At 32.1% G+C, this 21608-nt stretch overlaps 1 protein-coding gene across 1 annotated transcript; it reads right to left on the bottom strand.

Moving 5' to 3' along the window:
* Nucleotides 1-16178: 16178 nt before the first annotated feature.
* On the bottom strand, nucleotides 16179-17790 carry LOC111512963 (flexible cuticle protein 12). Its single transcript, XM_023169126.2, has 3 exons — nucleotides 17632-17790; nucleotides 17074-17195; nucleotides 16179-16471 (listed from the first exon to the last, which is right to left on the bottom strand). Exons 1-3 carry the CDS (start codon nucleotides 17638-17640, stop codon nucleotides 16288-16290), a joined length of 315 nt encoding a protein of 104 aa, XP_023024894.2. The 5' UTR covers nucleotides 17641-17790; the 3' UTR covers nucleotides 16179-16287.
* Between the last annotated feature and the right edge of the window lie 3818 nt (nucleotides 17791-21608).

The raw sequence follows: 21608 nt of genomic DNA, 5'->3' as shown, positions 1-21608 counted from the left end.
GTGTAACACACATCAAATAGCCGATAATTTTTCTATCATAAACCGGAACATTTGAGCATATTTTGTTTGCATAACATGTTATATTATTATTGATGTCATTTACTTCCACGAACTATAAAATAAGTTTTAAATTGTCAATCCGCCCCACTATATATTTTTTATCTATATCTATTTATATATTTGTAACTTATATTTTTATAAATTGTTATATTATTATTGATGCCATTTATTTCCACGAACTATGATATGAGTACTAAATTTCAATACATTTTTAATTTATATATTATATATTTATATATTTCGTATTAGGAATCACACGTTTGAAGGTAAGACCTCGTTAATCCTTAGCTCGCACAAGTTTAGAATTCTGAGGGTTGTCGTTCGTAGGGGTGCGACAGCTGGTTAACGGAAAAACATATTTCAAAACAGATTTTTTTTATCTATGTCTATTTATATATTTGTAACATATAATATCATCTATAATGTGTAATTCAGCTGCAAATGAAATTATTATATATCATATTTAGCTTATACAATAATGTTACTAATTTTCAAGGAAGGACCTTAGACTTAGTTGTTTCTTCTGAAGGTGATTTGTTCAATGTTACACGAGGAGAAAGCTCTTTAGTGTCTGAGAACAGATATCACCCTTCGCTTGAAATTGTATTAGAATGTTGTGAAAATTTATTGAGAAGTGATGCAAAAGCTGGTAATACAATTAATCAAAGTATAATTTTAAAAAAGCTAATTTTGACCTCATGGCAGAACTTATTAGAGACACTAACTGGAATGAGGTATTGATGCAGTCTTTTGTAGATATAACCTTGGAAAAATTTTATAAAATATTGGATAACATCTTTTCTACTTGTGTGCCTAAATTTGAACTATATGAGAGTTACAATAAATTTCCTGTATGGTATAATAGAGAAATAAAAAAAATTAATTGTGGAGAAGGAAAGACTTAAAAAAATAAAACATATTTCTGAATATTATACTAAAAAATATCTAGAGGTGAGAAGGATATTAAAGTCACTTTCGAAACAAGAACATAACAATCACATCAAAACTATTGAAAATAATGTTAGCACTGATATCAATACTTTTTGAAACTATGTTAATAAAAAGAAATGTCAAAGCTCAACCAATGAAAATTGTATATACAATGACAAGGAAATTCCAGCAAAAGATACATCACAGTATTTTGCAGAGTTCTCAATTACATCTATAACTAAATCGGACTTTGATGATGTAGTAAAGCTATTGAAGCCAAAAAATCTACAGGTGTTGATGGTATACCGCCGTATATAGTGAAGAGTAGCCATGAATGGTTACGTTACCTACTACTCCAAATATTTAATATCATAATCAACAATGCTAAGTATCCGACGAAATGGAAAACTTCAATTTGCACACCAATTCATAAAACAGGAAACAAACATGATATAAAAATTTACAGATCGATATCTATTATGTGTGTTCCTTCCAAAGTATTTGAACAGATAATCCATACTAAATTGTACGGCTATGTAGAAGGTAAATTAGTTGAGCAACAGCACGGGTTTATGTCCAACAGATCTGTCAACACAAATCTGCTATTATATACCAGCGAAGCAAATAACTCCTTAGAAAATAATGTTCAACTGGACACAATATTCATGGATTTTAGCAAGGCATTCGACAGGGTGGACTATGGTATTTTACTTCAAAAGTTATATCGATTTGGACTATCCGACAATATCATGAATATTTTCAGGAGCTGTCTTCAGGATCGATATTTTGTGGTTAGGCATGATGGAAATACCTCAAGCAAATTCCATGCTTCTCCAGGGGTACCCCAAGGTGCAAATTTGGGTTCCTTGTTCTTTTTAAGAAACATATTGAAATATAAGAAATACCACAAATCGAGCTTTATGATTCATTTCAAGACAGACTTCTCTTTTTGGTAACATAGATTCCATAAAACTACTCTTTTTCACGCTAGAGAGATCCAAATCGAATACGGTTCTGTAATTTGGAATGGAGAATACCAAACAAAATTATTAATAACAATATAAACTCGGCAGAATTATTGTCACTATTACCAACGAAAATACCTCCCAGACCTACGCGTACTGTCCTTAATAATCCAGTCATTTAAGCTTAAATTAGGTAAGAATCTCGGAATTCGAGATACCCAGCTGTAAGTCTGTAAATACTTGTATATTGACACCCTAAAAGTTGTCTCAAAACCTACATATGGTAGGGTGTAAGCAACTATTAAATTTCAAGGTCAAAGGTCACAAAAATCGTTTTTTTGCGCTTTTTTTTGGAAATATCTCATTTTCTATGGGTTTTTTGCGATTTGTATTTATTACCAATATTGAAGAATACAAAATTCTCTACAAATTTTGTTTAAAAAAATTTTTATACGGTGAACCGTTTTCCAGATAGAGGGCGGAGAGCGCGCGGTCACAGCATCACTTCAGGTCAACCAGAGCTTACGAAATTGGATTAGAGTCTATGAAGAAGATCACCGAGTTATCATTCAATGAAATAAAGTTTAAAGGCTCCGAAAAAGTAATGCCGCTTTCCAGTTTTAACAAATCTGTAAAAATAAATGATTGTAAAGTTGCAGTGGATCCATTATTACTCTTACAAAGAATTACTGTCAGCAAACAATTTGAAAGTAATCTTGAAGAATATCTTCAATATGAATTGAGTCCGTATCCAACAGCTCTATTTGATAATGATGGCATGAAAAAAAACAACAAAATCGTCATTGTATGACAACATGAACCCAATTGATTTTGTTCTCAATGAAAATAATGTGACGTTCATTATTGATGGCGGATTTCTTCTTCATCATGTTGTATGGAGCAGAGAAGATACTTTTTCTATTATTTTTGAGAAATACATGAATTATTTACAGAGGCATTACAGTTCCAAAATAATTGTTGTATTTGACGGATATTCAGACTACAGTAAGAACGTAAATGCTATGGAGCAGCAGAGAAGACCTGCTGCACTTTCAAAAACGTATGAACTTTGTTTCGATGAAACAATGGTTGTACCAGTTACTCAAGAAAAATTCTTATCAAATCGAAATAACAAAGATAAGTTCATTAATATGTTAATTGAAAAATTACAAGCTGCAAATATTACTACTAAACAAGCCAGAGATGATGCGGATGTTCTTATTGTTGAAACTGCAATTGAAGAATCAAAGTCTAAAAAAACTGCAGTTATAATAGGACAAGATATTGATTTACTTGTCATTTTATTTGGGCGTACACTGTCTTACGAACAAGAAATTTTCTTCAAAAAAGTTGGGAAAGGTAATGTAAAAACGGAGATATACTCGACTAAAAGTTTTGATAATTATCCTCATTCTAAAAAACATATTTTATTTCTGCACGCATTAAGTGGCTGTGACAAAAATTCTGCGCTTTTTAAAAAGGGGAAAAATCATTTTTAAAAGTTTTTGAGAAACTGACAAATTTGGATGAACTAGCTGCAGCATTTGAGGAAGAAAATTGTTCGACCCAGAGATTATTAGAGAGTGGAACTCAAACCTTATTGGCAGTCTATAATGCTCCGAAATCTGTGAAAAGTCTCGATCATCTTCGTTATATGCATTACGTCAAGTCTACAAAACATAATAAACCTGTGCAGCTTTCAAATATTCCACCAACAAGTGCAGCTGCTCATCAACATTTCAACCGTGTATATTATCAAGTTCAAACTTGGTTAGGACATTTTTTGGAACCCCAGGTATGGGGTTGGGCAATGCGAAACGATTTTCTGGAGCCTATCATGACAATTTTACCACCTGCTCCAGAAGATTTGCTGAATACAATTTTCTGCAACTGCAAGAGTGGTTGTGGTTCGCGATGCGGATGCAGGAAAGCGGGCTTGCAATGCTCTTTAGCTTGTGGCCAATGTAATGGGCAAGCTTGTCTCAATGCTCTACCATATCAGAGCGACATTAACGAAGATGGAACCTTTGACCCCGAAATCATGGAAGAACTTGAGACAAATGTCGTTGAAGACGATAATGAAGACCAGTTTGAAATTTACCAGCAGCCAGAAGACGACGATGAAGAGGAAGAAGATGATTAAAATTATAAATTGTAGTTTTTGTACCCTTTATTCCATTTCTTTACTTTCAATAAAAATAAATGTATTCAATGATATTTTTAATAAAAATATTAATTCATAATTTATTTGTTTTTTTTTTCATCATGTAAGAAGTTATAAATATTAATTAGGTTAAAATTCAAATATAATTCATATATTTTCATTAATAATTCTGCAATTACATGGGCAGGTAAGTGTTGTTAAATAAATTAATACTGAATAAAAAGTGGATAAGTTAGGAAAAAAATGATAAAATATAATATAATAGTTAATAAAAATTGACAAATATTTATAATCATTGATTTATCGATAGTTCATCAACTATAATGCGCGTTTTCGACCGGAGGTACCGGTTGACCTGAAGTGATGCTGTGATCGCGTGCTCTCCGCCCTCTATCTCGAAAACGGTTCACCGTTTAAACAAAATTTGTAGAGAATTTGTATTCTACAATATTGATAATAAATACAAATAGCAAAAAACCCATAGGAAATGAGATATTTCCAAAAAAGCGCAAAAAATCGATTTTTGTGACCTTTGACCTTGAAATTTAATAGTTGCTTACACCCTACCATATGTAGGTTTTGAGACAACTTTTAGGGTGTCAATATACAAGTATTTACAGACTTACAGCTGGGTATCTCGAATTCCGAGGTGAACTTACTATAATGACTGGACTATAAGTTCAAGACTTCCTTCGTGACTGTTACTTCCACATCCCACCTCTTAATCATGCTCCGTCTGGCAAACGACATAAATTGCTTGCAAGATATTGATTGGAATATGTCTGTCACAAAATTTAGATCTTTAGTGCGTGGACATGTTGAGAAGTTATCAGTTTGGCAATTAGTTTTTCTGTTATTTCTTATTTTATTTTTGTTGTTGTGAGTTGTAATAAGTACTGCTCGTTGTTAGATGATAATACAACCCCATATTATATTATATTGATTTATATAATATATCAAGTGCTTGTACATTCATATATATTTCTCATAAGTCTTCCTTGTAATGAGGCCGTCAGGCCTGTTAGGGTGAAATAAATGAATAAATAAATATGAGCAGTTATTTGAAAAACTACTTATCACTGAATCTCTTTTCATCAGTAAATCGTGGATAATAGTGAGTGAAAGTTTGAAATCAAACCGAATACTAACAAATTAAATATTTTTTTTCTTTTGAATATCATTTCCAAAATGGCACTCATACGATTCATACGAGCTTCTGAAGTGATCTTGAAGTTGCCAACTTCACATTTCTACATCAGTTTAATATTGATTGTAGACGGTTATGAAACTCAACATGCTTTCCTCGTCAAATCATGTCTGTCAAACAATATCAAGAACATTGTTCTTATAGCGATATATATTTTGAAAAAACAACGGAGAACATCACAAGAATGCTCGTCCATTGAGAATTGATATTAACTCATAAACAACATAGGTACTATCGAAAATATCATTTCCTTAACATTGAAAATGTGACTATTAGCAACAGAAAAAATTTTTTTGCTTGTAATTAAATATTCCGCACTACTATTTGAATATAATTGCTCTTTTATTGTAATTTTATTAGGATCGCTCGTCATCCTTGGTCAACCGCCATGAATCCATTGGATTACACGATTCATTAATTAATTGTATTTAGGTGTTCACTGATTCTAGGTATTGCTACAGGAATTGCGTCTGTAAAATACAATAGATTTCGTAGTGGACGGATTATTTTATCAAAAATATAACAATATAGAGAACCATAAATAGCTAATATGTGTATAGTTACACAAAAATCAAACGTTCTTTTTCGCACAGTATTTATTAGGAAATTTTCAAATCCAAAAATATATCAGTTATTTCCTTTTTGGAAGCACTATTTTTATATGATTTGACTTTTATTTTGATGTTCCAAAGAGATATATTGATGATTTAAAATTCTGAGGAAGAGTAAACATAGTTTTTTTGAACATGGTTATTTGAAAAGATTAATTTCCATAATTGAATTAACAATTGTAGGTTGAAGTTTTCGGAGTCGCAGATAATGAGTTGCTATTTGACATAATGTAGAATCAAACTAGCTGAAACAAATTGAATGAAGATTCAAAGTTCATCACTGGCAAATATAGGTCTAAATAAATCAAGCCTATCTATGAAAATATGTTTCTAGTTCATTAACAAGGTTACATTTTTCATTACATATCAAATCGTTTCTTATTCAATTTGTACATTAAAGTTGTCTATGGCTTTATCAACATTATCTATTGATTTAGAAAAAAGGTAAACAATGGTTCATTCTCAATGATTATTCTGTTTGGTTCCACATAACTCCACCTGTTGTTCATTATTCAACTTCCATGGAACAAATGATTTGTGAACTAAATGGAAAATCTATTTTTAACTGGTAAAAATCTACCTACCAATTCCATTTTGATGATGCTGAAAATCTAACAGACGAAAACCAGAAGAATCTGCTTGTCCAAATTAATATATTTCATTTTAGTTCTGAACATGTGAGTTTCCTTCTTCATTTCTGTATCTGAAAATTGAGACGAGTTTGAACTTGGAATTGCCAATGGTTGAACTTAAGAACGTGTTTTAGCACATTGTTTGGTAGAAATTATTAGTTTACGCTTCACAAAAGTGAATATTGATTATTGAATGCTTTTGAATATCAGTATTAAGAGACTCCAAAATAAATATAAAAAAAAAATTCCTGATTCCGGACACATATTAGCGAATTTCATTCCGGAATTACCGTCTACAAACGCTCTCATTTTGTTCTAGGAGAAGTCAACCACTAATAAAATTTACCCTTTGAAAAACGGCGAACTTCATACGGCTGTGAAAAATAGGTACTTCACAGGTTTATATGGTTCGCTCTTCTTTGAATGACTAAAATTATTTTCAGTTGCTCGCTACCTCTAGGGGTGCCGTCTGGATTAAAACAGTCTATGTACAATACCCATAGAACAGAGTATGCACTTGTAATATAGGTCGGGTATAGAAAATAATGAAATTGAGAATGTTCAAGTTTAGATTTGTTTATTGAAAAAACAATGGTTTTTTTCATAATAAATAGTTATTTCACTTCGTTACAATGTGAACAATGTGAAGTTATAAACATGACAAGAAGACAATAATTCTCAAAACAAATAAAAAATACCTTCTGCAAGCTTCAGCAGCTCCTTCAAATTGGTTTTCATGTAGGGCACTGAGGATGAGTCTATGCGAGTCTTGATGGTATTTTTTAACCTTTTCTTCGTCAGGGGAGATGTCCTAGTTAGTGCCTCTGAATGGTCTGGGTATATAACATTGAAGTCAGTTAGCAACTAAAAGGAAGACGATAATATTTACAAATCATTACTAGGAATCTTTAAATCTGGACCAGAATACTATGGATAGATTCCATAAATTGAGTGTTTCTACAATGAATCCTGGAACCTTTTTCAAAATATAGGAATATAGGCTTTAACAGCTGGCGTCAATGTTTTGGTTGATATCTGGATTTTGCCGGACCACAGCAAAACCTCACGGCAAAACCCGCACTATGGGTAGTTATAGGTACAATATACTATTGAAGCTTTGAAAACAATTTCAAAAGCATTTTAAGGAGGAGATCTAATGCACTGGCATTTGTTTTATACCAGATTTTAAAAGGTCCTAATATACAATATATATATATATATATATATATATATATATATATATATATATTTTTCAGAAAATAACTATTTGAAACTATTACCGTATTTGTTATAAAATAGGTATCAAATTTTGCTACGTTTACATTATTTTTTGCTTGTACGGTTGACAACACTTAATGCTTATTCGTTGCTTAACGATTACTTCAATGAACAAGTGACAGACACTTCATAGTCAAACAATGTGTAATAATAAAATTTACTTACTTCTGAATGTTTCAATGTAATTGGCCAAACCCCATCCTCTTAGATAGCCGGTGACATCATCGGCGCTGGCTTCTACTTCCATCGAATCAGTCAGTTTGCCAATTACTGTATAAATTGTCTCTCCCCTATCTTGGATTTGATCTAAGTCTAATACATTAGGAACGAAATAGTATACATATTCAGAATTATTTTTCTAATAAGTTTCACAATCACTCCACTTGCCACTCATCACATATGCATATATCCAATAACCAACACGAATGATGGCTTCCGCGTCGGTGCGTACTGCCCCAGAGTACCGGATTGAATTGTGGGATTCACGGGAATTTTGTTGAAACCGACGTTCTGAGGTGTTAGAACAGTGGTGTGGATCGTAGAGATAACAGGAATATGATATTACATGTATTAAAATACTGGTTAGTTGAACAAGATTTATTCCAGTAGAATAATCTAAATTTATTCAAGGAAACCAAACATTCCTGTTGAATGTAATGTGTCCATACTGTTAGTCGTACAGATTGTGTTGGGTTATATTCACAAAAATATTATATTTCACTAGATATTCCTGTAACATTCACTGTGTTCTATTCCGGTTTCACGTATGGTTCTGACCTACGTATGTTTCACAGTCGTGACATAGCAAAAATTATTCTAGATATACAGGAAATATTCCTGATTAATTAAAAGTACCTGATTACTGCTATACTTACTGTTTTTCCTGTTAATAACACTCAAGTCACTTTAACCGGAATCGGCTTGTTAGATTGCAAGTACAGATTGTTATCAGAACGTTTTTTTCTGTTATGGTAACAATAGTTGCGTTTAAACAACAGGAATTAATTTAACCGGAAATTCCCGTTTTTTCAGATAGGAGCTCCATCATGAATTATTTTTCACATTTCCACCCTGAAGATTTGCAAACAATTATGTTAAGAGTGACATTTGCAACTTTCATAACAGATAGGTATACTTTTTTGTACTGTATTGGAATCGAAGCATTCTGCGCCATATCGTTCATATTTAGAAAATATTTTTAAATGGTGTCTTTATATTTTTTTTTGTTTTTCAACTAATGAATTGAAATAAACAAATTATTTCATTTTCGCCAACTGTCACTCATTTCAGATGAGTTTCAGGATCTCCGATATAACGAATTTTGCTTAATCTCGAACGAGTTTCAACTAATGCCTTTATATAACACATTTTTTGCTTGTAGTCGCGAAAGTTAGAACTGTTTCAAATTCAGTTGATTTCATCAAGGTATGTTCAAGACCAAATGAAAATTTCAAAATCGCATCGTATAACTCATAGTCTGTACCCCAATCTATAAATGCGAAACTAGTACTTTTTATACATACCGGAACTGCAACAATATTCTCGACGCGATTTTCATAACCAAGTTTGCTAATTCAGGAAATCAAGTAAAATACTAATTTCCACCCTTTTCATGTTTTCACCAATTTCTCTCAAAATTTTTGTCTGATAACGAAGTAGTCATTGTTTTATAGTATACTTCCTTATCATTCACAAAGAAAAGTTTAAAGGCTTAAATTATTTTCAGTTTTAGTCTAGCAGGATATTTCGGATGAAATATAGTCACATAGAATATTGTTAATGGTAAAATGAAACATGAAACGTAGGATCCCAAATATCCAAAATACTATTGGTCTTCGGAACAAACTCTTTATATGAACACCAATCAATGGTTTAGACTTGTGATTTTGATATATATTGGGTTTTATATATCGTTTTTAAAACCAGTTTGTGAATTTTACCCCAAACTATGCTTCTAGAGAGACAATTTCCTCTGAATAATATTTTACATTCATCTGAGTTCTATTGGTTGAAATGATCCATTCATTCACTATTTTTGTAAGTATAGGAGTCATTGTTGCCATTGTGAGTTACTTTTTTCTTTTAGTATTTTTCTCCTTTGATGTTATCATCATCAGAAACTTCAATTTTCAGTGAGAATGTGATTGGGACGACTAGAAGGCTAACGTATGTGTGAGATTTTCACTAACCAAATTTACAAAAATGCAACACGTGTTTAGCCATACAATGGCTTCTTCGGGCATGTCTTTACTAACTATATTCTGCATATTCAATGTTCATTATACCTAATTTCACAACTTGAAGTACCTACATTTCAAGTACCTCATTTTTACCTAAGTTTGTAATGAATTGAATTAAACTCATGTCCTTCTGCTAAAAGGTGCTCATCATGGAGCATCTGATTATGCGAATCTGCAATTTGAAAAAATTGGTGACATGCTCTAGGGGTGCCATAGGGGAAGTAACATCAAATGTAAATATGTCAAATTGTGTCACCCTGTATACTATAGTTGACGGGTTTTTAAAATTTTTTCTGCAAATCATTGTAGCAAAAGTTATTCAGGGTGGCTCGTTTTAAATGGAATGCACTGTATATCTTTTCAACAAGAGCTGGAGAGGAGAACTGGACAGATACTTTCTGATTTTTGTCAAGAATAACTACCAACTTTGAAATGGCACAAAAAATAGTTTAAGCTGATGATGTGTGATTATGTTCATCAAATATGCGACAAAAATTGAAAGGGCTATTTTATCCTCTGATAGTTTTTTTGAGAGATATAGGGTGAGGAAAATTCCATCACCAATAATTATTACACATAAAATTGTCACATATTAAGTTTCGAGACGACTACCTGGTGACTTGAGATGATCCTAATAGGAAAAAATTAATGGGCTCAAGTCCGGATGTCGAGAAGGCTTTAAGTGAGATCCACCTCGAACAATTCAACGATCTTCATTAACAAAAGAGTTTTTCGAAAATCATTAAAGAGTGAAATATCCTCAGAATCATGGTACAGGGAATGACCTCTTGAAATTTCACTGCATTTTCGATGAACACTCTGTTTCTCCTGTATTTCTGTTGGAAGTGGGGAAATGTTGAATAATTGAAGTTTTATGTTCGTTTATAGTTCTTTTTGCATGATTTGATATTGGTGTATCCAGTATATATGATGGAATATAATTAAGACAAATAATTTTGAGTTTGTTCAAAATATTGAGTATTGATATTCCTGGTCAATCAAATGATTATATTTGGAAAACTTTATGTAATATTGGTACAAAAACTACACTTAGTTGAAGCTTCTCAAGATGACTGTACCAATGTGTCTGGTGATATCACTTGAACTCTTTACCGCCATTTTAAAAAGTTTGATTGAGGATTCTTTGCTAATGAGTTATTTTTCTTCTGAATTATTAATACTTTATTGAATATATGAATTATAAAATCATTTTCGTTGAAATATTAAAAATTTGGTGATCGTTTTTGTTTTACATACACATTCCTCAGTTATCTCAGTGGAATTCAGTTGAATTTGTTTCCACATACCGACAAAATTTACTGACTTTTTGCCAAATGCCCAAAAAGATGTATCTGCTCTAACACCTTTCAAAATTTCCAATCAGGTCAATTTCTCTTCCTTTCAACCTTTCTTGTGTTTCAATTCAATAAAATTTGTTTGATTATTATGAAGCAAAAATAGATCACCCTATCCACTGCGAACTATTTAAAACGGCTAGAAATATCTGCAGTGAAATAAATAATATATTTTTTAGTGTTTAGTTTAAAAAAAGTTAATATTGTTCATGGCAACGATCATTATATTTATGTTCATCCCAGAACAAATCGCTTATAAGTCTCCAGTACCTTAAGGAACACGAAACTTTGCACAATACTTGACTTGAGATGTTATTGAGACGACACTCACCTTTTCATTGAAGACCGTAAAAGGTTAGTATCAGATAAGTATTCATGGCAAATAACGCAATAAATGAAATATGATCCCATCGGTCTGTTGGCCTACACCCAAAAATATTCAAATTCGAATATTTATACATATTCATTCGTTGGGAATTTCACTTTCAAAGCTAATCGAGTGAATATTTTTAAGGATTCTTGTGGCGTGTTATGTCATAAATTGGTTGAGAATATTAGCCTCAAGTCAGTATTTTAAACTCAAGCGCTTATAATCGAACTGTTAGTACTTCATTGAATACAATGGTGAATTAAATTGTTACGACATTCAATTATTGTTTGAGTGGTAACGTATTGATTGATTTGTAGCTGATGACAAAGACTGAATCACTTAGACAACAAATTATGATTTTGTTCAATTTTAAGGACCATCACAGATATTCAAGGTAACATTGGAATATCCTACAATTGTGTGAAGAATCTGTTTAAAAAAAACTGTTTAAAATCTGTTTTTCCGGTAATCAGCTGTCGCCCCCAACGAACGACAACTCTCAGAAGTTGAGAAACTTGTGCAAGCTAAGGACTAACGAGGTCTTACCTTTTAACGTGTGATTCCTAACACACAAGAGAGATAAATTCACACTATACATATTAGAAACTTTGAAATTGAATTGAAGAGTCGAAAATGAGAAATGCAACTTCCTATGCTTTTTTTACCACTTGTATTTGTAACTACCCTTACTGCAGTTTCGTCCTAAAAGGATATTTTCAAACGTATACAATGAACAATGTTCTTATAGGACGAAACTACAATAACATTAGTTACAAATACAATTGATAAAAAAAGAAAGATTTATTTCTCAGTTTTCCAGATGATTTCCTACCACGTAATAACGGCTAATTCCATCAATTTATTGAATTGAAGAGCTTTCGGACGATAGTTTCTCTGAACCTGGAAAAAATCAAAATGAATTTGGATAGTAGTTCAAGAACAATTTTTTGGGTGGTAACTCTTGTCTTGAATAAAAGAGTTAAGCAATCTCTTCTTCATGTACTAAATTTGTCTGCACGTATAACTTGCATCGGGGGATGGGGGGCGTTAGAATACCTCTGTCGAGTGAGGTGTTACCTGTGGAGGTAATTGTTATCATACATGACGCCTTATCCTCAGCTGTGTGTTTTCTTGCTGGATAGATTTATGACTGAGTCAATATAGTATCACTAGCGAAACCTTGGAGATACCGAGCACCCTTTCTGGACCATGAAGTTACCAAAGAATCCGACCTTGACACTATAGAGGATATGAATGCCTGCTAAACAATCCCAAGTGCCATCCCTATGTCAAGCAGAGCTTCACAGTTCCTCAACTCAACAAACCTAGATGGCTAAGTGGTGCAGCTACGAAGCGACGACGTATCGATTCGTCGAGAGCAGGATATCTTATGAATCTGCCTGCATTAACTTCTTGAGCAGTGCGAGCAGAATCTGCACCAGAAGAGAAAGAAGTCTTCTCCTGAGGAGATTGGCAAACGCTTATGTTTGAACGAACCAGAGGTGAAAAACCCTGCATGGCTGCAAATAATCAGATATAACAGACGTATATATTCTCTCATATATGGAGGTTGCTGTGGTCATCAAGGACGGAATCGACAACTCAAAATTTACTTATCACCTGGAATCTCTTCGGTACGCCATTATGGCTGCCGTAGAGAGTACTCCAAAAAATGTCCACAGGTGTAATCCTATAGCCGTACATTCTGGTGGTTTCAGTTAGTAATTTTGCAGGTTTTCGGTGTTTGGTAGAGTTCCACCTTTGCAAGCTGCCCTGCAACTCTGCAAATGAAGTGATCGGCTCCGTTAAGGAGCTGGATTTATTTGATCGAATTTCAATATGTGTGAGCAACAATAAAATCTCTATTTGAAACACTTTACAAAAATATCTATCGAGTATCCACGCAATATAAATTATATTTAGATTTAGTGCACCATCTTTCAAAAAGAGGCTCTTATATGAACACGGATCTCCGAAGTATATATCAGTAGTACAAGTATATAAATAATGAATCTATCAGATGAGTGAACTTCTAGAACATCAGGTGTTCCATGCACCTGATGAGATTTGGTAAAGTTGAAAGTTAAATTCAGACAAATGAACAAAACTAACAAAATGAATAATTTGAAAACTCAACAGACTGAATTAACAAAAGTAAAAAAACTAACAACACTTTTCAGCTCGTTCAATTGTTTCTATCAACTCGTCTGGAGAGATTTGCGAAGTTATATTTCCAAATGATCGTACAATTCTTTTCTCTGAGATTCTGACAGTTTGGCGCTGTTGCAAAGTAGACCGTTGACTTATCAGGAACTTCTGTGATATCTTCACGCTTTCCATGTTTTCGAAAGATTCGTTTTACGCCAGAAGTTCCAATTGTAACCTATCATATTTTCGAATATTCAGAGTAGGTAGATGGAATTTTGATTAGACATTCAAATATCAATAGATTATACCTCTTGCCATATAATCATAATATAAAAATAAGGTATTTTCACTTCAAGAAATTCTCAATAGCTACAGAAAAATTATAAATTGAAAGAAATGAAATTTAAATGTTCAAGCCAGTCTCGGATATACATACACAGTAGGTTGAATGGACTGACGCCTATCAGAAAACAACTACTCCCCTGGCTCACTGACTAACAAGAAAGAAAAAATACAGGAAACAAAATGAATAGGAAATCCACAGAACTTTAATAAATCAGCTCCTCGTTGTAGAAGTACGATAATATATTTCATTGCCCCAGACTTTAAAATAGAACAATGAAATAAAATACAAACTTATTCAGTAATCCGGTAAAAGGCAGAATTCGGTTGGTGAGTTACCGAAAAGACGCAATCTTCCATTCAACCTGGAAACAAATAATTATCCAAAAGTTTTTCCTGACCCAGAAAACTCAAAATTTTATGCAAGATATGGAACAAAAAAAATATATACTTGGTAATGATTATAACTACCACAAAGACCATACGAACTAATCTATAATTAAGTTGTTATTTGCAAATAAAGTTATTGGCGCCTTCTCTGCGGCGAATGATATCACATTATAGGCTTTTCAATCAAAAAGTTCTGAAAATTATCACTTTCCATAGAAATTTTGTCCGACACTTCGATAAATTCAAAAGTTGAGAGGGGGGATTTACGTCCACACCGTATTGTTTTGGCGTTGAAATCATTTATATAAAGTAAATACCACTTCATAATGAGACACAAAGCATGCTGAAAACCTAAAACTTATTGATGATCTGAAAAAATTGTCAATTGAATCTAAGAAATACTTTCTCTGTACGAAACTTTGTTAGGTAATCGATTGTGATAATCCTGGTTGATTTCAAAACTACACCTCAACGATTTGATCTCCACAATATACTAGGTTGTAATTTAGAAATAACTATAAGTTATGCTTGAAGAAGCTATTGTAAAGCGAAACACGTGTCGAGGTTTTTGTAAAACCCTTATAGTGAAAATCATAGAATAAACTCTATCGATTAGTTTTTTAAATAGGGATTTTTATCAAGTATCGGCCAGTTCTATTCAATTATTGAAATCAAATATTTGAAGGCTCCCCGTATATTACTTGTGTATTACTATATTTTGTTGGAGCATGTTTAGTTTTAGGGGATGCACAAACTTTTATCATGAATAACTTTTTTGTCGAAAAACCCTTGATAAATAAATTTCCCATATGGTGCATATTTTGAAAGTTTCTCTAATTTCTTCGGAAATGCATTCGAATCACATCAACTTAACAGCTTGTAAGCCAAAGTGAAAGTTACAACAGATTTAATCAACTTTGAAAATATTTCAAAACGTGATTTGTTCATAAAATACAACAACTTGGCGATCATTTATGAAATACATTGTACATTATCTTCCTTACTGTACAATAATCAAAATAAGTTAATTACTACTTTTACAGATTCTCTAGAAGGTCGATCTCGTTATTTATAGCTCGTTCCTTATATTTCAGAACGGCCTTGTCTTTTTGTGAGAATTTAACGGCCTGTAGTAGCTATCAAACATCGATAATAGGATAAATAATGCATTGGAACTTTCCCTAGCTAATGTCATCCCAGCATTACAGCATCTCATTGCACAATACATAAATTAGCATTATGTCATGGATCTTAACAACAATTTCTATATGATTCATTCGTAACTTCTTATAAATGTTGTAGCTATTCAGATAATAGTAATTGAATTTAATACCGACGATCCAAATCTCAGAGAATATGAAATTGTGTTAATTTGGAAGTTATATCACTGTTTATATGCATATTGCTAAGATGAATTCTATTTCAGTCTGAATTTCTTTTTATACGAGTGATCTCAAGGCTCTTTTCTCTTTACGAATGAAACAAATTGTTGAAATTTTCGGTTTATTTCCTTTTTTTAGAAAAATATATTTACAAGATAAATAAACAAAGTTTCTTCAGAAACTGAAGCGAAAACATATCGTGGCTGAATTCTATCATTTAGGAATGTGGTCTCCTTGGGCCTGGAAACCATTTTCATCAGCAGTGTAAGTTACGGTGTATGTAACCCCGTTCCATGTGAATTGATAAGATCCTGCAACTTTCATGATTTCATTTTCGGATCCTGCGTTGGCCAGTTGTCCGGTTTCTTGTTGGGAGATACCGTTGCTCGTGTCAAAACTGCAAATAAATGAAGTTCATAATGATATATTCTTTGCAATAAATTGTACTTTCACAAAATGAACTTTCATTTGAAAGTTATACTTTGACCTGATGGGAATGAAGATAATCTCCATTTCCTGTTTTGGTTGACATCCATCGTATTGATAGTTTTTAATGGATCTTTTGTAGTCCATGTCAATTATGATAGAAATTGTCAAAATATATAGATTGGTGTTTCTGTGAATATGTAGTAATTTTTCAGGGTGTAAATGAAATTTTTGATAGAAATTGTCAATTATCATAACAACCTTTTAAAATAATCACTGAATATTCAAATATCCATTTTGAATATAAATTTCAATTGGAACTCAAAGTACTCGTATAGTGTCCATTATAGTGGCAATGTAATTTTCATATGATGGCCAAGCTGAACAGATTGCTTGAATGATTTTCGTTGAATTGAAAATATTTTGATTCTGCGTATCAGTTATCTATATACATTTCATCCTCACAAATCAAGATGCGGTTAAACGTTTACAAAGTTAACCTTGGTCGTGGTAAAATATACCTAAGTTTGAAATGAATAATTCAAACTGAAATTACGTGTGCCGCATACTTACTTGAAGTTGTATCCATCAATTCCTATATTGTCACTTTCGTATTTTGTGATGACTGCATCCTTATCCGCTTGTTGGGGAGCGGCAGCAGCGATGGCCAACAAAGCAGAAAGAACGAAGATGATCTGAAAAAATTTTGAAGTTGAAAATTTGCTTTGGCAAACTTACACTGTAGGTTATACAGAGAAAATTATTGCGCTGATTTTTTTGTAGTATGGTGGTTGCTGTTATTCATAATCGAATGTGATGAACTCTGAGATGACATACCCTATTGCCCCTTTGAAAATACCTAATTTAACTTTGAAATAATATGTTTGTATATCGATTTCTGGAAACAATAATGTGATAAGAAATAATTTGATGTCTTGTTTTCTAGTATAACTTTTTTACGGAGCTTGTTTCAGTAAGCTGCATCAAAAATATTTTTTATTGAAAGAAAAAAATGCATTTTTCCATAATTCCACCAACAAAATTGATAAATCAAAAAACTTTTACGGATTTTTCGAAAACAAATTCACTCTATCCAGAATATTATCCCAGCTTCGGCACATTTTCACTCACCATTTTCATTTTTGCGGTAGATTAAAATTATTCACAGCAGAACGAACTGAAGATGTAGTGGAGATGCATCTCTTTTATACGTCCCTCTATTCTTTCCCATCACTGCGTGTCTCGGGGCATGACATTTACCTCCCCCTCGTGTTCATCTTCATTTTGGCATTGTGAACTAAAAGTTCATACGTGCAAAGGTGACGACTGCTGTTCTGTGAAACATCTTTCGCCCGGGGTTAAGTTGAAGAAGTAATTGCTGGGTTTGGCAATTGAACGGTGTAATGTGTTACACGAAAGAAATTTGAAGAGCGAGCAATTGAAAGAGACAATGATAATTTATAAATTTAATTCTGGAGATGCTTGGGAGTTTGAGAAAAAATCATTTGATCTTTCTGGAGATGTTTGGGAGTTTGAGAAAAAATTATTTGATCTCTTGCGTAATCAGTCAGAAAAAGTTGAAAACTCTGTTTTTGAATTGTTGTTGTGCAACCCGTGAATATGTCAGATTGATTTACCGAATAGTGAAAGGTATTCAGTTTGAAGATAGTATTCCCAACAATCTTTTAACCTCATAGACGGATTTATGTCAAAAAATGATTGGCTAGTCCAGAGGACATATTACTATTTATAGTTTTGTCCATCACCATCAAAATGAGCTAGGAGTTAGGCAAGTTTGATCTAATAACACCTTTGACTGCAATTTAGAGGTCATTTGTGAAATTCACATAATAATAATTGATTGACCTTGTGAATATTACAGTTCTAGTATCTTCAATAATCTCAATTCTTCTAGTATTCTTCTGTTGATGCTCTTTCAGACAATAATAATCACCAAAAAATGAAAAGCTCAGATGTATCATCAATATTTTCGGTCCAAGAGCAGAAAGTGATACTAAATTGGTATCTACAATTTTCGTGTATATTGCTTTTTCTATTCAGGTAACTGAAAACTAATCACACCTACTCTTTCAGTAAGTAATATACCCATATTATGATCTCCCTTATATGCACTACACATAAAACATATAAGCATAAACTTATATTATTACATTTTTTATTCTATTTAGAGTGTAAACAAATCTGTTTAATTAATCCTTCATCTAATTTTGATTGTATTCCATACATTTGATAAATTAAAGTTATTAATAAATTAATGGATTCAGCCGTTACTACGTGGTAGGAAATCATCATAAGAAATGAGAAATGAAAATTTCTGTTTTTTATCATTTTTATTTTAAACAAAAGTTAGTGCAGTTTCGTCCTATAAGGACATGTTCAAACTTATATAGTTTAATGTTCAAGTTTGAAAATGTCCTAATAGGACGAAACTGTACTAACTTTAGTTACTAAGGAAAGTGGTAGAAAACATAAAAAATTCTATTTCTCATTTTTCATAAAGTTATTGATAAATTGAACGTATGAGGAAGCTATTCTTAAATGAAACAAGTTTTGCTGATTTATAAATTATTATGTGAAATATAAAAACTAATACGTAATTCAAATTGTTTTTTCTTCATATGTTTCACTTTCGAAATCTGAGTTTTCGTGAAAAAACAATATTTTGTAAACTCAAATCTCAACTGAAAGTTGTAGTTGACTCATATTTGAGAAAATTAATTTTTTTCGTCATTTACTAATACAAAATACGTGACACATCAAATCGAATATCCCAATTTCCTTTCTGCAATTGCGTTCAAATGAAAAACAAATCGGGCGCTATTTTCAGTAGGCCTCAAAGAGTCGATTAGAAAGTTATTTGCAACCTTCAATGTCATAATTCGTGAATACTGTAAGGTGAAAAAGATAGTCGATAATCTCTTAAAAAATTCTCGAAAAGTATCGAATCGTTTTCTCAAAATTGATTATAATTCCCGAAAAGAAAATAATGTAATGAAAAAAATGTGCAAGAAAAACTGCGCACATTGGAATGTATACCGTGTTTTTCTTAACATTTCAATGTCGAGTTGTTTTTGTCAAATTCGGCTGAACTTTTTTCAGTGTATATTTCTTCTAACGCATACTTCTTCTGAATTTCATTATTTCAGACTTCCATAATATATAAAATGATTGGAAATCCTTAAAAGAATCAATCCAAATTAAAATTTAAAATGAATAGCTGAAAGTAACGGAGACGATACTAACAATCGATACGTCGTGAAGTAACTTGGTTTGATTTTTAAAATGTTTTGATTAATTATTCTATTTTTTTACTTGTATTTTATTTCACTGTAATTTTATTCCAGGATTTTTTGCTTGATGTAATTGTTACTTCTAGCTATTTTTTTAATTTTTGATTTGTATTGGTTCTTTTAGGTATTTCAAATCATTTTATATATTATTAGACAATGGAAGACAAACTAATGAAATTCATCATGAAACATTGTCAATCACCTTCAAACAATCGTATACTTCTTCTATTTCTCAAACAGAATTTCGTACTTCACAAAGCATTAAGAAAAAAGACCAAAATCTGAATTCACAGTCAAAATTAAAAGAAAAAACGAATTTTCAGTTTATGTCTGAAAGTTACTCCTTTGCATCATCTACACATCTTTGTATAGAATTTATTTTGTAATTAATTAATTTTTCTTTCGGAAGATTCACACATATTTTTTTGTATGAAGATGAAGAAGTAGATAGTGAAAACACTCCTTTCTCAAAAATTATTCTCTTCTTAAATTTTACCCCCCTCAATTTAACAAATTGAGTGGGCATACTTGGAGACTGGCAGTAGTTCAAATTATCTGAAGGAACAATTCGTTCAGGCCAGTCTCAAATTATCTACACTGTCGGTAGGACTGGCATTATCAGAAAACAACTACTTCCTTGGCTAATACCACGAAGGGTCAGATTATATCCGACACGTGTTAGTGCAGGATTCTTCACTGAAGTTATTCCTGCACATGCGACAGTTGTATCATCAACAGCATATGCAGGAATAACTTCAGTGAAGAATGTTGCACTGACATCTGTAGGATATAATCCAATGTTACTATCATAAGGGTATGACTGACACAATTCCTGCATTCCAGGTTTCAAGTGTTTGTTTATAAAGCCTATAGCTCAAAGAGTAGCTGATTAATCAAAAAGTTCTGTAAGGCTGATATGTATAATTTCCAATCAGCGCTGAAATTACGGGTGAAAACTAGTGGCAGATGTATGCAACGCCCGATTTGGGCGCTTTGATAATGAATATTTTTTTTAACCATTAAATATGCAAAATATGAAAAATTATACTTGTTGCATACATAAATCAACAATAAACCGCAGGCAAAAAAATCGCAATTTTCCTTACAACTATGAATTTCTCAATTCACATTTTTCAAAAGTTGAAGGTTTATGAATAACACTTTCCAAAATTAAGGTCTGAATTTTTTTTTGACTTTCCTTTGAACGCTTCGGAAAAGAACCTAGCTGAAAAAATAACAGAAAATTATTTTCCTTTTTTTATGAATCATCAAATGAACAATGAGGAAGAATAATTATAGGAAAATATGTTTCTTAGCTTATGTTCATTGTTTTTTCCATATTCTTGAAATCTACAGGAATATTAATTTTTTAGAAAAAGAAAACTTTTCGGCTTCTCCGTCTTTGAACAATGTAGGAAACTTCTGGAGGAAAGAAGAAAGCAATTAAGTTCAAAATGAACTCCTTATAAAGAAGTGTGAATCATGCATATGAGGTATTTTCAGATACAAACTGGAAAAAAAAACCCTCCCGAAACTACTTATTTCACATGAATATTGAATTACACGAAAAAAAAGGACTAAAAAAAAACTACATTTAGATGATATCGTATTATATGGAAATAACTTTTTTTTTCAGTTTGCACTTCTTTCGTTATGGAATTGAATCAGAATAATTCATATGAACGCTACACAATGTAATATATACGAAAGAGTTACGAGTTACTTCATCAGAACCGTTTTGAATAACATTAGAAGATGAAGAACTCAATTCAATCATAACATTGAGACTTTATGTTG

The sequence above is a fragment of the Leptinotarsa decemlineata genome, unplaced genomic scaffold (assembly GCF_025532065.1).
Source record: "Leptinotarsa decemlineata unplaced genomic scaffold, Ldec_3_MD MMD2_tig00000505_RagTag_RagTag, whole genome shotgun sequence".
NCBI lineage: Eukaryota > Metazoa > Arthropoda > Insecta > Coleoptera > Chrysomelidae > Leptinotarsa > Leptinotarsa decemlineata.
Note: the sequence above shows the minus strand (reverse complement) of the source record. Positions and strands in the feature narration are given on the sequence as shown.